We start from the raw sequence: 15,830 nt of genomic DNA, 5'->3' as shown, positions 1-15,830 counted from the left end.
GGTGTGGGCGGTGCGAACAGCGCGGGCGGCGCGGCGGTCGGCGTGCGGAATGTCGGCGCTTCGCTGGGGCCGCGGCGCGTCCGGTCTCCGGAGGGCCCTGTGGCCTGCGGGCCCCCCCGGCCCCCTGGCCGAGGAAGGTAACGCGGGGGAGACCCGAGGGTGACGCCATGGCCGCTGCCACTGCCTCCTCTCCCTACGGCCGTGACCTTCGGCTTTTAGGTCCCCGGGATCCAGCTACCCCCCCACCTTTGCTCCTTGCCCAGTGTGGTTCTGTGGAACCCATTGACTGGACCCCGCTTTCACTCGCCCTTAGGCCACTCCCCCGATGGGGATCGGCACAGCACTTTGACGCTTGACTCTTAGGTTCTTCTGGAGTCCCCTGACCCCTTCTTTGCGACTTAGGGCCCTTGACCTTTGAACTCTCACAGCACCTTTAGTTGGAGGAACCTTTTATGTTGATCCCACGCCCAAATTTCTTTTCTGTAAGGTCCCCTTCACCTTTGACCTCTTGGGTTCTTTCCAACGTGAGGCCCGTGACCACTGACGGTTTGCAATGAATTTAGAGCTCTTTTGCCCCAGGATCCTGCGATTTCTGTCCACAGGAGGCCCTCCCAGCCCCCCAGGCCGCGGGCCTCCTTCTGCCTCCCTCAGCCTCTCTCTTTTGCCCACAGGGTCCCTCAGTGGTGTCTGGGGCCGCAGAAGGAGCTTGTCCGCCAGCCCTTGTGAGCAAGACCGCCGGAAGGACTGGGGCCACGTGGAGCTGCTGGAGGGTGAGCCCAGACCCCCAAGGCTTGGAGCCTGAAGCCCCTCCTCTCTGTCCCCCCGCCCCTCTCAGCCATGGGCACTCTGCTGGGGGGGTTACCTCCCCGTTTCCTCGCAGTGACACCACGAGAAGGGCTGCATTCTGCAAAGCAGGGTAACTGAATGGTTCCCCTGCCCTCAGTGTCCTCATGGGGATGGTGACAGGAAGCTTGTGCTGTACACAGAGGGCTGTTGTTTCCCCTTCCCCGAACCCCGCAGGCGCTCCTACTCTCCTGGTGAGGCCCAACGCGGTAGCTGGAGAGGCTGGCCCAAGGCTGCACGAACTGCCCCTGCAGAGTCAGGATTCGAATCCTGAACTGACACACGTGCCCTGGCTCGGCTGTCTGGGCTCAGGCGCCCGAGGGGACCAGTCGGGGTCCTGCCGTCTTCACAGCGTGGGACGGCCGGCCCAGTCCTGGCACCGCCACAGGGAGGTGGGGGCATGTGTGTTCCCTCACTGGAGCCCCCCAGACCATGGCCACTGATTCCTGCTTCCCCCCTGCCCCGCGTCTCCAGTGTGTCTAAAAAGGAAAAGTTTGTTTCAGGAAATTCTGAACATAGAGAAGTAGACTACCGTCGTCCTCAACAGCAACCTTCTTTCGTTTCTTACTCACTACCTAATTGTCTTGAAGCCCGAGTATCCTATGTTCAATGGGGGAAGGTTCTGGAAGTCTGAATCACATTACATCACTCTCCAGCCTAAAAACCCGCCAACTCTGTCCTCTAGCATAGGATAAGCTAATAAACCGCCCCCCCCCCCCCCCCCCCAGTCACACGTCCACGTGGCCTTTGCCTGCCTTGTCATCCAAAGGCACTGTTGCCACCGCGGGGAGAAAAGCTGTGCGCACAGCCACGTCGTGTCGGCCTCACCTCCTCGACGGACACGGGTACCCCACATGCACACCCCACGTGTTGGCTCCTACAAGGGCCAAGGCCGCCCTGCCTCTTCAGTTTACTCCAGCAAGTCTTTGTTGGACCGAGGCCGGCGGGTGAGGCTGGACTGCGTGGGTGCCGTTGGTCCTCAGCAGTATTGGCACAGTTACCTAAGAACTAAACTCCGTCCGTAACCCCCAAATCCCAGCCCCTTGTGGACACGTGCAGAGCAGCAAGTACTGGAGCTGCCCGATGTCCCCGTCCCCAGCTGGGGTTGAAGCAGGTGACACACTGGCCTCTTGTTTTAGCACATATTGTAAACAAGTGTCCTTCTCAAGGTACGTTTAGTGCCACGTTTCTGCATCTTGGGGGCTGTTTGTTGGTGATTTTGCTGTTTAAAGTCCCCAGGCATAGTGCCAAGGTGTTTTCCACCGTCCTAAGTTCGAGAAGGCTGTGATGTGCCTTTTGGAGAAAATACACATTTTCGTTGTTATTTTTTTAATGTCTACTTAATTGATTTGAGAGAGAGGGAGGGAGACACGGAATCCCAGCTAGGCCCCACACCAACAGTGTAGAACCCAGCACAGGGCTCGAACTCCAACTGTGAGCTCACGAGCCGAGCCGACATCAAGCGCCAGACGCTTAAGCGACTGAGCCAGCCAGGAGCCCGAAAACAGGTGTTTGCTTGCAGTTGCGGTGCTGTTGGCTGTGGGCTCAACGTTAGTGAATTAACAACGTGTGTGGAATAAGGCATCTTAAGCAGAGGGACACGGAAGAAGGTTACGTGTTGATCTGTCGGGGACTCCCGTGATCTGTGAAGCCGTTGTGACGCAGGGCTAGCCGTGGCACCTGACTCTGCAGGAAACTCCGGTCATACCGATCATAGCGATCAGGAGTAGAGTGTGCAGGGGCCCTGAGGCCATTGTGGCCGCAGCCTGGGGGCGAGTGGGGGGAGGCGAGGGCAGGGCCCCTGGGGCACCTGGATGGATTTTGAGGCCGCGCCACACCGCTGAGGGTGTGCTGACAGGCTGGGTGTGGAGGCTTGGACGATCTTAAGGGTTTTTTGGCCGAGGGCCTGCAAGGACCACGCCGCCAGTGACAGTGACAGCCAGTGACGATGACACGGAGGGGCAGGTTTTGGGAAGTTGAGTCAGGCTGTCGCAGAGGTGCTGAATGAGTGGGTAGGGTGTATGCGCCTGAAAATTGGGGGACATACGTAGTACTGAGACCTCGAGGGGTGCCTGGGGGGCTCAGTCGGTTAAGCATCCAACTTGGGCTAAGGTCATCATCTTGTGGTTCACGGGTTCGAGTCCACATCGGGCTCCGTGCCGACAGCTCGGAGCCTGGAGCCTGCCTCCGATTCTGTGTCTCCCTCTCTCTCTCTGCCCCTCCCCCGTTCACGCTCTGTCTCTCTCAAAAATAAATAATCGTTTAAAAAAAAAAAAAAAAAGAACCAAGGCCCCGAGAGTTGGCGAGGCCAGCCACCCCCCAGAACCGCAGGTCTGAAGAGGCTGGTGCTCGCACGGGGGTCCCCCTGACATCCTCGCCCTTCGCCCCCACAGTGCTCGAGGCCCGGGTGCGGCAGCTGCAGGCCGCGCGTGTGTCGGAGGTGACCGTGAGGAGGCCCCGCCCGGCTCGACTCCCAGATTCGGGCGGCTTCCAGCCACGCAGGAAGGCCCAGAAAGGGGGCGAGGGCACCGCCCCGGGGCTCGGCGGCCACTGGGCGCAGAAGCTGGACCAGGAGAAGTGGGCGATGCAGAGGCGCAAGCAGCGGCTGCAGGCGAAGCTGCAGGTGCGGGCCCAGCAGCTGGCCTGTGAGCACCGGCTGCGGATGGTGCCCCAGCTGCTGAGCGCCCCGCTGGCCGAGCGCCTGCTGCGCTGGGAGCAGGAGACCCCCCGGAGCCCCTGGGAGGAGCAGCTGGCGCGGCTGCTGCGGGAGGCGCCGCGGAGGCTGAGCTGCGAGGCGGAGCGGGCCCACGAGGCGGGCGGCGCCCCCGCGCGGCTGGAGACCCAGCAGCAGAGGCTCCTGGCCTTCCTGGAGTGCTGCCTGCTCTCGGGCCACCTGCCCCTCGCCCACCACGTGCTGGTCACCTGCCACAGCAAGTGGCGGCAGCGGCGGGTGCTCACGCTGGCCGCGTACAACACCGTCATGCTCGGCTGGGCTCGCAAGGTGAGCGGCGGCCCCGGGGGAGGGGTGTCTGCGGGGTCCGCCGGGCCCCACCCGGGAGCGCCTGGTGCGAACCCGGGGCTCTGGGCCCCAGAGGCCGAGTCCTGTGCTCGTGGCCGTCCCGACGATTCTCGTAGCTTGTCAACCATAAGTCCCACGTGGCCCTCAACGGAGATTTCCCAGAACAGCCGAAAGAGAGGGAGGGAGTCCTGCTGAACGTTTTAGTCCCTTTCCTTCTGGACGCCTCGACCGGGGCCTCTGTGCCTGCCTGGTGTGAGGGGCGCTTTGGCCTCCCGGGGAGTTTCCAGGTCCTTCTCGGGAGAGCGACTTCGCTGCTTTAGGTGGGGCTTCCTCAGGTGGGGGGTTAGCTTAGCGCGTCTCGATGCGGGCGTTCGTCCGTGGCCGTGGGGTTCCCTGCGGGGTCCGCTCTGGCCATGCCCCGTGTCTCTCCAAGTGTTTCTGATTTCCCCGCGGCGGCCCGGGCTGCCTGTTCAAGAGCGTTCTTCACGTGGCCTCGCGGGGGCGCAGCTCCGAGCCCCCTCCCTGTGCTCAGGCCCGAGGCGGAGGCCGTTGCGTGGGGACCGAGGCGCCGGCTGCGAGCGTGGGCTTGTGGCCGAGACCGCCGGGCCTCACTCGAGGACAGGACAGCAGGCCCAGGGGCCGCCATCGCTTTTACGTCTGCGTCGGCCCGTGGCGTGGAGATGCCCAGTCCCCACAGGTGGCAGTCACGTTTGTCTTCGTCACCGGGACGCACTAGCTTCAGGGAGTTAGTGAAGGCAAGGAGCTCGTGTTCTTCCACCCAAGGTCACAGGGCCCTGTTACAGCGGGACATTTCTGCCATTGGCGCCGGCGCGAGCTTCCTGCATTTGCGGCGATGACCAAAACCTGGGCGGCTTAAAGTGACACAGTTATTTTTTTCCAGTCCCAGGTCAAAGCGGGCGGGGCCGCTGCCTTCCTGCCTCTTTCAGCTCCCGGAGCCCCTGTGGTCCTGGGCCTGTGGCCGCGTCCCCAGGCGTCTCCAGGTGTCCTGCGTCTGCCCTGTCCTCACACTCCTCACGCGGCTTCATCTGAACTCATTCCGTTAGCAAAGATCCCTCAGGGGCCCGTGTTATGAGGTCCCGAGTAGGTGGGGGTTTGGGGGCATTGCTAACCCCGTCCCAGGCCCGTCCTGCGTCGTGCGTGGACTGCACAGGCATCCTGGGCTCCGGAAGTCATGGTGTCTGGGCGGCCTGCGCATGCGGGATGGGGCTTGGCTGTTACCCAGAGCCCAGCCCGAGTCCTGTGGCTGCCGCTTGCTCACCGTGTGGCCCACGCCTCCCACTTCTCTCTGAGCTTCGGTGTCCCCACGTGTAAGGCAGAGGGGCCTGATTTAGAGCCTCGGCCACCGTGTCTGCGCGCGCGCGCGTGTCTCTGTAAAGCGTAAAGGTGAGACGGCACGTGGGGTTTAGACACGCTTCCTGTAGACCAGCGCTGTCCGGCGGGGGTCCCTTCCCCGTTGGCACGTTCACCTGCTCCGGCTGTGTGTGACCCCCCGAGCGTTTGCAGAGCTGAAGGTTTAAACGTGGTGGCTACGTGTGGCTGCTGACGGCCAGTAGGGCGGCCTGGGCGAGGTCCTGGAGACAAGCGCCTGAAAACCCGGTTGCCGGCACCGTGGTCCCTGGTGTGGCGGCACGCCTTGGATGAAGGCAGCAGGACCTGGGGGCGGGGGCGGGGGGCGCTAGGAGCCTTGTTTTCTCCAGTGGGTCTGCAGCGGCACAGACCTCCAGCGGTCCGGGAAGCAGCTGCAAGAGAACGTAGCACGTACAGCAGAACCTGGACCGCGAGGAAGCTGTTCCGCAAGACAGGCAGACGTTCCTGATACATTCTCCCTCGGTGAGCGAGCGAGGCCTTGCAGTTCACCTAGAACGTGACGCCGAGTGTCATGTGGTCGCAGCTGAGCCAGTGGTTCTCTGCGGGGGTGGGTGGTCATCGCCCACGCTGGGACGCTCAGTCTCGTTGGCAGAACTCAGTGAGTTTTCAGAACGTTGGCGCTCGTGTATTTTTGTCCCCTCGACGCACCTGCGGACAGCCCTTTGCTTTTCCATCCAAGAGCGAGCTCGGGAACGCTTTGCTTCATTCTAGGTCGGGCCGCCTGCAGATAGGGACCTTGTCCTCTGCTGCCTCGCTGCCAGTTACATTAAGTATAGCATGTGACAAAAGTTTATTAATCGTGTGCTGTAGTCAGCATCAGCGGCAGCGTATACAGTGACCCCCACGCAGAAAAAGGTTGAAGAGAAAGGCGGCAAGAAGGAGATGATGCTGGTGGAAGTCGAAGGAAATCATTGGAGACCGTGAACGAGGTATGCGAGGGGCTGAAATTGCAAGATTTTATAAGAAGCCTACGTCTGTACCTTGCCTGCAGAGGAGGAGGAAAAGGCGGAGGAATCCCTCACTTCAGAGGAGATTAGGGAGATGTGTGAAGTGTGGGAAACTGCAAAATTGTGTAGCGAAGCACCACCCGAATAAGGCTGTAGCAGCGTGAGCAACGGATCTGTTTAACGACAACGCGACGTCCCGTTTTTGCGAAACCCTCAAGAGGAGGCAAAGCAAGCGTCACCGGATAGGTTCCCTATTAAAGCCTCAGGAAAAGAAGAAGATTGCGCTGAGCCGATAGATAGCAGTGACTCCCTTAGTGATAGTGACAGTTGTCCTGCACAGTCGCCCTCCTCTCTCTCGTCTCCCTCACTCCGGCCACGGAGGTTCTCAAAGGTAAGTGCAGGTTAATGTGTATTTCTTTATACCGTGAATTATATTATTTTCTATTATCTTACAGTATCGTAATCGTTTTTACATGAATATGTTTGGATCGTGCGTTGCCATTATCTCTTGTGGGGAAATGGCTTTGACATACAAGTACTTTGGATTACAAACGTGTTTCTGGAACGACTTACGCTCGCAAACAAGGTTTCCTGTACTTGGAAATGAACGGAGGCCTGAACGCGGCGTGCCTCCAGCCGGGGGGTGTCGGAGAGAGGTTGACGGCCACGGCGCCTGTGTGAGAGAGGCCGCACTCAAACCAGGGACAGGACTAGCACTTGTGGAAATGGGGAAGAGGTGGGCTAACCCCGGAGCAGGCGGGTGGAAGACAGCACACGGACGCAGAGAACACTGAAGAGCCTCTCGTAGCGGCTGGAATAGTGCACGTTCACGTCCACAGTATCAGCACCTCTCCCCGTCGGGAACCCAGCCCCCGCCTGGTCCCGCCGTGGTGTCACCGAGCACCGGTGCTGCACTTGGCCGGCAAGCCTTTTCCTAATTCGCTGGCTGGAGAGCAAGGTCTCAAGGGACGGGCTGGCCACCCCAGGACCCTCACCCCAACTTGGTCTCCCCAGGGCTCCTTCAAAGAGCTGGTTTACGTGTTCTTCATGGTGAAAGATGCCGGCCTCACCCCAGACCTCTTGTCCTACGCAGCTGCGCTCCAGTGCATGGGACGGCTGGACCAGGACGCCAGGACCGTCCAAAGGTGGGTGGGCATCAGGCCCTTGCCGGGGCCCGGGCCACCCAGAAGGGCCCCGTGGCCGCCTGGCGCTGAGACCTGCAGGGTGCTGGGGGCTGCCCGTCCCTTAGGCACCATGCGCCCCCACAGGTGTCTGGACCAGATGGCCCAGGATGGGCTGCGGCTGCAGGACCTCTTCTCCAGCGTGCCACTGTGCCAGGAGGAGCAGGCCGCGCTCCTGCAGGCGGTGCACAAGGCCCAGCCCGCCTTCAGCCCTCCTCTGCAGCCCCAGCCCGAGCCCCAGGTCAACACCTCACCCCTGCTCAGGGAGATCTACGCCAAGGTGAGAGGGCCCTGACACCCACGTTGGGGGGGGGGGGGGGGCGTGTCCTGTTGGGGATGAGCCGGGACCACCCTGTCCTTGTGGAGTCTCCTCGGCCCCTCCTTTAATTTCTCTCGGAGCCACCCACGTCCCAGGGATGCCCTCCCTGCTCTTCAGAGGCCAGACGAACCAGACTTGGCAAGTGCCAGTCCCCACCGGGGCCCTGACCCTAAAGATTAAAGCTGGAAGGTGCCACAGCCTCGCCGTTGGGTTCCCACCCAGAGGCTCAGCGGCGGGCAGAGCACAGGCGTCATACCAGAGCTGGGTGTAGACAGCCCGAGCTTTGGCCGGCCTCAAGCAGCAGGTGGGCAGTGTGGCCGGGGCTCTGTCCGCTGTGCAGTCATGAGAAGACCTGCCTTGTGTGGGCCTGTGTGTGATTCTCGGCGTGCTGGGTTTTGCGGTTTTCAATTTCTCTTTTTGGATGGGTCACGCATTTGCACAGTTTCCAGTTTAAACACGAGCTCACTGCCCAGAGACCTGAGCTGTGTCTCCCCGGGTAGTTCCCACCCCCACCCAGTGAGGCCGGGCAAATGCTGGGTGGCTGTCACGTGCTCTTTGGCACCTTGCTTCCTTCCATCCTCGGAGGGATGATTTTCCGGGGACTCGGAGAAGCAGATGTGGCTCTGCGGGTGGGGGTCCTGGACATGCAGGCCGGACCGCTGCTCTCGTCGGCCTTGTGTGTAGGAGAGTCCAGCCTGTGGGGGCCTGACCTCCTGCCTGCCCCCCCACACACACACACAGGAGGGCCCCGTGTCATACTGTCCCCCCCCCACAGGAGGGCCCCGTGTCATACTGTCCCCACCCCACAGGAGGGCCCCGTGTCATACTGTCCCCCCCCCCACAGGAGGGCCCCGTGTCATACTGTCCCCACCCCACAGGAGGGCCCCGTGTCATACTGTCCCCACCCCACAGGAGGGCCCCGTGTCATACTGTCCCCCCCCCACAGGAGGGCCCCGTGTCATACTGTCCCCCCCACAGGAGGGCCCCGTGTCATACTGTCCCCCCCCCACAGGAGGGCCCCGTGTCATACTGTCCCCCCCACAGGAGGGCCCCGTGTCATACCCCAAGCTGCACCTGCCTCTGTGGAAGCTGCAGACCCTCTTCCAGCAGCAGCTGCGTGTGGAGATGGCCACCACTGTCACTGTGGAGTCGGTGGAGAAGGCGCAGCTGCTCACCAAGGAGGTCCTGCACGCGGTGAGCAGCTCGGCTGAATCGCAGCCCCCTGGGGTCGGGCGGGCGGTGGGGCCGGGGCAGCAGCCCGTGGGTCGCCCACCGCCGCGAGGAGAGTGCGAGGTGGGCCACGTGGCTTGGGAGGACCCCCCCCCCCCCCGGGGCTCCCCACCCCCCCCCCCCCCCCGACTCCCCCCGGGATGGTGACTCCTGTGTCCGCCCCGCCCCCGCAGCGGAGGACGCTGAAGCAGCTGCGCGCCGCGTGGGTGGAGGCGCTGTGCGCGGGGCTGCGGGACGTGAAGGCCAGTGAGGCCCGCGCCGCCCGCTCCGGCCGCCCCTCGCTCTTCCCGTACCTGTGTCTGCTCACGGAGCGGGAGCTCGCCAGGCTGCTGCTGCAGGTGGGGCGTCGGCGGGCTTGGGGGCGGGGCGGGGCGGGGGGGGGGGGGGGGGCGGCGCTGGCTGGGCCCTGCTCACCTCCCGGTGCCGCCCCCAGACCCTGCAGGTGCTGCCGCCGCAGGGAGAGTCCCTCCTCTCCCTGGCGCAGCAGCTGGGCCTGCGCGTCTTCAATCGGCACGCGGTGCAGAAGCAGCAGCTCAGCCAGGTGCAGGCGCTGCAGCAGCGCTACTACCAGTACCTGCACCTGCTGGCCTCGGACACCCAGGTGAGGCCCTTGTGGGGGGGGGGGCTCGGACACCCAGGTGAGGCCCTTGGGGGCAGGGCTCGGACACCCAGGTGAGGCCCTTGTGTGGGGGGGGGCTCAGACACCCAGGTGAGGCCCATTGGGGGGCTTGGACACCCAGGTGAGGCCCATTGGGGGGGGGCTCGGACACCCAGGTGAGGCCCGGGGCGGTGGGAGGGGCGCAGGGCTGGGCTCAGACCCCCAGCCCCTGACCCACTCCCCCGCCCCCAGGTGGCGGTGCCCTGCCTGCCACGGCAGTACTGGGAGACGCTGGGGGCGCCCGAGGCCCCCCATGAGCAGCCCTGGCCCTTGCCTGTGCTGGTGCAGTTGGGCAAGCGTCTGGCGGAGATGCTGGTGGAGGTGGTGCGAATGCCCGGCAGCCTGGCCGCCCCCCAGGGCTCCTGCTCGCTCATCCCGGTGCTCTACCACGTGTACTCCTTCCGCAGCTTCCGCCAGGTGGGCCCTGCGCGAGGCTGGGGGCTCCGGGTGCCGTGGGGACCCCGGGGCCGTGGCCGGGTCCTGTGGAAATCCTGCTGGGGTCCGACACCCGGTCCCGGGGCTGGAGGGGGCCCTCTGCCCGCCGTGCGTCCTTCGGGGCGATCGACGCCTCTGCCGGTCTTTCCCCCCCTGCCCCCAGATCGGGATCCTGAAGCCACACCCGGCCTTCACGCAGCTGCTGGCGACCGCAGCGGAGCACACGCTGACCTTCGAGGCGGCCGAGGTGCCCATGCTGTGCCCGCCACTGCCCTGGACGTCACCGCACACGGGCGCCTTCCTGCTGAGTCCCACTAAGCTCGTGCGCTCTGTGGAGGGCACCACGCAGCACCAGCGCCTGCTGGACAGCTGCCCGCCCGCCGAGCTGCACGGCGCCCTGGACGCCCTCACCCAGCTGGGCAACTGCGCCTGGCGCGTCAACGGCCGCGTGCTGGACCTGGTGCTGGAGCTCTTCGCCGCCAAGGGCTGCCCCCGCCTGGGTGTGCCGGCCCCGCCCTCCGAGGCGCCCCGGCCGCCCGAGGGCCGCCTGCCGCCCGACGCCTCGCCTGCCCAGAAGGCCGAGCTGCGGCGGGAGCTGGCCCGCTGCCTCAAAGTGGCCCGGGAGATGCACAGCCTGCGGTCGGACGCGCTGTACCGCCTCTCGCTGGCGCAGCACCTGCGTCACTGCGTCTTCTGGCTGCCCCACAACATGGACTTCCGCGGCCGCACCTACCCCTGCCCGCCCCACTTCAACCACCTGGGCAGCGACCTGGCGCGCGCCCTGCTGGAGTTCGCCCAGGGCCGCCCGCTTGGCCCCCGCGGCCTCGACTGGCTCAAGATCCACCTGGTCAACCTGACCGGGCTCAAGAAGCGGGAGCCGCTGCAGGCGCGCCTGGTTTTCGCCGACGAGGTGATGGAGGACGTTCTGGACTCTGCCGACCGGCCCATGACGGTAGGGGCGGGGTCTTCCCCCCCCCCCCCCACCTCCCCCACCTGTTCCCTGCACCCGCTACCCCGCCCCTCCCTTGGCACGCTCCTGGCGGCGTCCTTCTTCGGGGTTTCCCTTGGCCCCGGTTCCTCGGCGGCTCTGCGGCCCTTCCCTCCAGGGTTAGCTCTTCTTCCAGACCTTTCCCCGTCCCGCTCCTGCTCGCTCGGGGCTGTTCCCGGGTGTCCCTCCCTGCCCATCGCTCCCGTCGCCCCCCCCCCCCCCCCCCCCCCCCCCCCCCGGGGGCGGGGCCGCCCCCGCGCGCCCCCCCCCCCCCCCCCCCCCCCCCCCCCCCCCCCCCCCCCCCCGCTGTTCCGGGGGGCTCTGTCCCGGCCTCATGCTGCCCTCCCTCAGGGCCGCAAGTGGTGGATGGAGGTGGAGGAGCCCTGGCAGGCCCTGGCCTGCTGCATGGAGATCGCTCGGGCCGTGCGCGCTCCTGACCCCGCTGCCTATATTTCTCACTTCCCGGTCCACCAGGTGAGCTGGCGGGGACCGCGTCTCGGGGTGTGCCTGGCCCAGGGGGGCGCGGCTGGAGGTGTGCGAGGGTCCGTGGAAGTGTGGGCGCCTAGCGCACACCCCGCTCTGCGTTTGGCTGGCGTCCCCCTCGTGGAGGCCGGCCCCCGTGGGAGTGGCTGGCCCTGCGGGGCGACCTCCTACGGCGGTGGTACGGGCGGCACACTGGGGCGCCCCGGAGCGCCGGCTCGATCCCCAGGGTTGCCCCGCCCCCCGCCCCTGTCGGCCCCAGGACGGCTCCTGTAACGGGCTGCAGCACTATGCCGCTCTCGGCCGCGACAGCATCGGGGCCGCCTCCGTCAACCTGCTGCCCTCGGACGTGCCGCAGGACGTGTACAGCGGAGTGGCCGCGCAGGTGGGCGCCGCGGTCCCCGCCTGCTCATGCCCAGGGCCCGCGTGGGGTCTCCGTCCTGGGGACGCTGCAGGTCGCGTGGCCCCCAGTCACCTGTGACGGGAGCAGGCGGTCAGGGTGGGCTTCCCCAGGGGAGGTGTCGGAAGAGGGAACCGTGGGGTCCTCGGGAAGAGAAGGGGCTGCCGGGCAGGGTGGGAGGCAGGAGGTCTACGCGCCCGCCCGCTGACCCCGAACGCCCGCGCAGGTGGAGGTGTTCCGCGGGCAGGACGCCAAGCGGGGCGTGCGGGTCGCCCAGGTGCTCGAGGGGTTCATCAGCCGCAAGGTGGTGAAGCAGACGGTGATGACTGTGGTGTACGGGGTCACCCGCTACGGGGGCCGCCTGCAGATCGAGAGGCGCCTGCGGGAGCTCAGCGACTTCCCCCAGGTGCGCAGCCTGGCGGGCGCTTGGCCCCACGGCAGTGTCGAGGTTTGCCCCGGCCCGGCCGCTGCCCTGAACGGCCAGCTGCTGGACGGCAGGCAGTCCTGGGGGTGGGGCTTGCCCCCCCCCTCGCCCCCCCGCCCCCCAGCCTCAGGGGCTCCCGTGTCTCTCTCCGAAAGAAAGATGGGGCCGGGCTTCTGGGTTCCCAGAGGGTGCCGTGAGGTCGTTTTCCTGGGGGGAGGTGGGTGGGTGATCGCCCACCCTGTGCCCCCGCCGACCGCTGCCCCGCACCCCCTCCAGGAGTTCGTGTGGGAGGCGTCTCACTACCTGGTGCGCCAGGTGTTCAACAGTCTCCAGGAGATGTTCTCGGGCACGCGGGCCATCCAGGTGTGTCCTCGCCCCCTCCCCGGGCCCACCGGGCTGTCCCTGACGGGGGGGGGGGGGGGGGGGGGCCCCCCCCCCGCCCCCGCCCCCGGGCCCCCCCCCCCGCGGGGCGCGCCCCCCCCCCCCCCCGCCCCCCCGGGGCCGCGCCGGGGGGGGGGGGGGGGGGGGGGGGGCCCTGCCCTGAGCCCGTGCCCTGTGTCCACAGCACTGGCTGACTGAGAGCGCCCGGCTCATTGCCCACTCGGGCTCGGCTGTGGAGTGGGTCACGCCCCTGGGCATCCCCATCATCCAGCCCTACCACCGGGACTCCAAGGTCATGGTAGGTGCGGCCCCGCCCCACCACCCCCGCTCCGTGTCCGTGTCCCTGTCCGGGCGGGACTCCTGACCCTCCCCGCCCCGCTCCTGCAGATCAGCGGCGGGATCCAGAGCCTCACCTTCAGCCACAGTGGGGATACCAGCCAGTGAGTGCCGGTGGGGGGTGCTGGGCTGGGGGCTGCCCCCAGGTCAGACCAGGCTAGAGGCGGCTGAGTCCTCCCCCCTCCCCAGGAGGCCCAACACGCTGAAGCAGAAGAATGGCTTCCCCCCCAACTTCATCCACTCTCTGGACTCTTCACACATGATGCTCACAGCCCTGCACTGCTACAGGTGGGCCCCACGTCTGCAGCTTGCCTCGTGGGCCGGGCGTGCTCAGACTGTGTCTGTTGGCGATCTGTGTGCACACCCTCTTCTGGGTGTTGGGGACACGGCGGGGACCCACAGAGTGGGGAAGGCAGGTGGTGAGGCCGGGTCAGACAGGGTCAGGGGACCAGGACCGAGGCCTACAGGAGGCGAGGACCCTAGTCACACGGGTTGTTGGACCTGGTGCCCAGAAAAGGACTACACGTAAGCATACGCAAAGGCCCCTTGGCAGCGAGGTGTGTGTGAGGGGGAAGCAGCTGGCTGGGCCGGTGGGGAAGGTGTCACTGCTCCGAGTGAGAAGTGCCTGTGGTTCCGTCCAAGGGAGTGCCGGCAGCACACGGTTCTGAGGGATTTGTGGCCCTTGTAGGGGGAAGCGTCTGGGTTTCTGTTCTGAGCTCTGCAGAGGCACCCAAGCATGGCCATAGGGCAGGTGTGTGGATAGTTGGGTTAGAAAGGAGCCAGTGTTCAGAGACAGGTTGCCATCTGTGCCTGCCTCTTGCGGGTGGCACAGGACCCCTGGGACGCAGCCCTGTAGTGACAGGTGGGGGGACAGTATCAGCTGCGGCAACTGGGGACGGGGGGGGGGGGCGGTGAGGAGGTGTGAAAAGGGTGTGAGGCGGGACCATGAACAGGTGAGCTGACCGGTGGGGAGCTGGGTCCCACCGGGGGAGGGGGCTTGAGGGAGGATGGGAAGGAGCAGAGGGGGGAGTGGCCCTGGAGGGGCAGCCCGCTTCACGGGAGACCCCGACTGCCACCGCAGGAAAGGCCTGACCTTCGTCTCCGTGCACGACTGCTTCTGGACCCACGCAGCTGACGTGGAGGTCATGAACCAGGTGCCGCCCGCCCTGCGCCCACATCCGGCCCCCCTCAGAGGGCAGCGGGTCCCCTTGACCCCACGCCCTTGCCTCGTAGCACCGGGCACCCGCAGCCTCGGTCCAGCCGTCAGTTCCCGGGTTGGGGGCGGGACCTGGGAAGCTCCGCCCGCCCCCGCCCCTCAGGCCCCTGTTCTCCCTCCCGACGACGCCCCCTGCCCCCAGGTATGCCGGGAGCAGTTTGTCCGCCTGCACAGCCAGCCCATCCTGCACAACCTGTCCAGGTTCCTGATGAAGCGATTCTGCTCTGGCGCCAGGTTTAGTGCCCCCTCCCCCAGTGCGGCCGGGACCACCCCGCCCTGCCCCGCCGGGCCTCACGCCCACCCTGCCCTCGGCCTCAGGTCCCCACAGCACCTCAAGAGCACGCGGACTGGCAAGCTCCAGGACACGCTGAGGTCGGTGCCTAAGACAGGTAGGGCCCGACACCCTGCGCGTTTCCTGAGGGCGGGGGGCGCGGGAGGTGTCGCCCAGGGCCCCGCCGCAAGGTCTCCGCCGGGCCCTCTGCTCCACAGGGGCCTTCGACCTGAAGCAGGTGAAGCACTCCACTTACTTCTTCAGCTGACGCTGCACCGCCGCCCGCCCTGTACCATAGTGTAAATAAAGCTGTTGCCACCCATGGGGTCGAGCGTCTCCCGCCGGTCTCGGGGCACCCGAGCAGCTGCGCCCCGGCAGCAAGCAGTCAGAGGCGGGCAGGCTGGACGCCAATGCTGTCGTTTATTGCGCGGAATGGGGGTGTGGGGGTCAGGGGCGTGGAGCGCGGTGGGGGCGCTGCTGCCTCGGCCCGTCGGTACATTCATCGCGGCGGCCCGGCCTCACCTCCGACCCCCGCGCCCGGGCGCAGCCAGGACTGCCCGCCCCTGGGCGCCGGAGGGGGCGGGGTGTGCCCGCTCCGGGGGGAGGTCACCGCGGGCCGCACGCGGACGGGGTCGGGGAGAGGGTGGGGTGGGGGGGCCGGGCCGGTTATTGCGTGAGCGCGATGGGGGCAGCGGGAAGCCGGCGGGCCAAGTATTGCACTTAAAAAACAGAATCCTCATCGGACGGGCCACCTACGAGGGTGGGGGCGGGCAGGACTCCACAGCCATCTCCTTTCGGCCACGGGGCCGTCCCCGTCCCCGCTTCACAGTTGGGGGAACTGAGGCACCGAGGTGAAGGGGGGCCCCCTCGCACGCACTCAGGCGAGGCCGCCGCCGGGGGCAAGGACGATGTGGGTGGGCGCAGGGCGATGAAGGGCACGGCGGGGGCTCGGAGGGGGCTGCCGCGCCGCCCCGGCCCGCCCGTCCGACTACAACTACCTAGGACTCCTCTATGGCTTCTGGGGCGGGCGGCCGACGACGGCCGGGGGCAGCGCGCGATGGCATGGCTTTGGTGTGGATGACGGCCCCGCCCCCGGCCCGCCTGGGCCCGCGGGGCGGCACGGCGAAGGTCACAAGTTGGACGAGAGGCGCGAGCGCGCGGAGTCCAGGGGGTCGAGGCCGCCGGCGGCGCCGGGCGAGGCCGAGTCCCTGCGGTCCGGGCTGGGCGCGGCGGCTCGGGTGGCGGGCGCCGGCCCCAAGCGCGGCGTGGAGCTGCTGGCCGGACGCGCGGAGGCCGCGGGGCCCGGGCCGGAC

At 66.6% G+C, this 15,830-nt stretch overlaps 2 protein-coding genes across 3 annotated transcripts in view; one reads left to right on the top strand and one right to left on the bottom strand.

The window, feature by feature from the left end:
• POLRMT (RNA polymerase mitochondrial) lies at positions 1-14,880 on the top strand. Of its 2 annotated transcripts, XM_049639447.1 has the most exons (21): positions 1-137; positions 672-770; positions 3,237-3,844; positions 7,213-7,343; positions 7,467-7,659; positions 8,743-8,892; positions 9,102-9,266; positions 9,362-9,529; positions 9,779-10,003; positions 10,185-10,973; positions 11,361-11,483; positions 11,752-11,874; positions 12,116-12,295; positions 12,590-12,676; positions 12,879-12,992; positions 13,082-13,134; positions 13,220-13,318; positions 14,112-14,184; positions 14,389-14,480; positions 14,565-14,635; positions 14,736-14,880. In XM_049639447.1, exons 1-21 carry the CDS (start codon positions 50-52, stop codon positions 14,783-14,785), a joined length of 3,681 nt encoding a protein of 1,226 aa, XP_049495404.1. In that variant the 5' UTR covers positions 1-49; the 3' UTR covers positions 14,786-14,880. The 2 variants fall into 2 exon arrangements, with proteins under 2 accessions (XP_049495404.1, XP_049495403.1); XM_049639446.1 differs by having other exon boundaries at positions 14,389-14,635.
• Positions 14,881-15,032: 152 nt separating this feature from the next.
• Positions 15,033-15,830, bottom strand: part of HCN2 (hyperpolarization activated cyclic nucleotide gated potassium and sodium channel 2) — a 27,079-nt gene continuing 26,281 nt past the window's right edge. Inside the window, exon 12 of the mRNA XM_049643176.1 lies at positions 15,033-15,821. Within this exon, the coding sequence (XP_049499133.1) occupies positions 15,647-15,821 (175 nt within the window). The 3' untranslated portion in view covers positions 15,033-15,646. The remainder of the gene's footprint in view (positions 15,822-15,830) is intronic.

The sequence above is a fragment of the Panthera uncia genome, chromosome A2 (assembly GCF_023721935.1).
Source record: "Panthera uncia isolate 11264 chromosome A2, Puncia_PCG_1.0, whole genome shotgun sequence".
Taxonomy (NCBI): domain Eukaryota; kingdom Metazoa; phylum Chordata; class Mammalia; order Carnivora; family Felidae; genus Panthera; species Panthera uncia.
The sequence above is the reverse complement of the archived record's forward strand: the minus strand, read 5'-3'. Positions and strand labels throughout refer to the sequence as shown.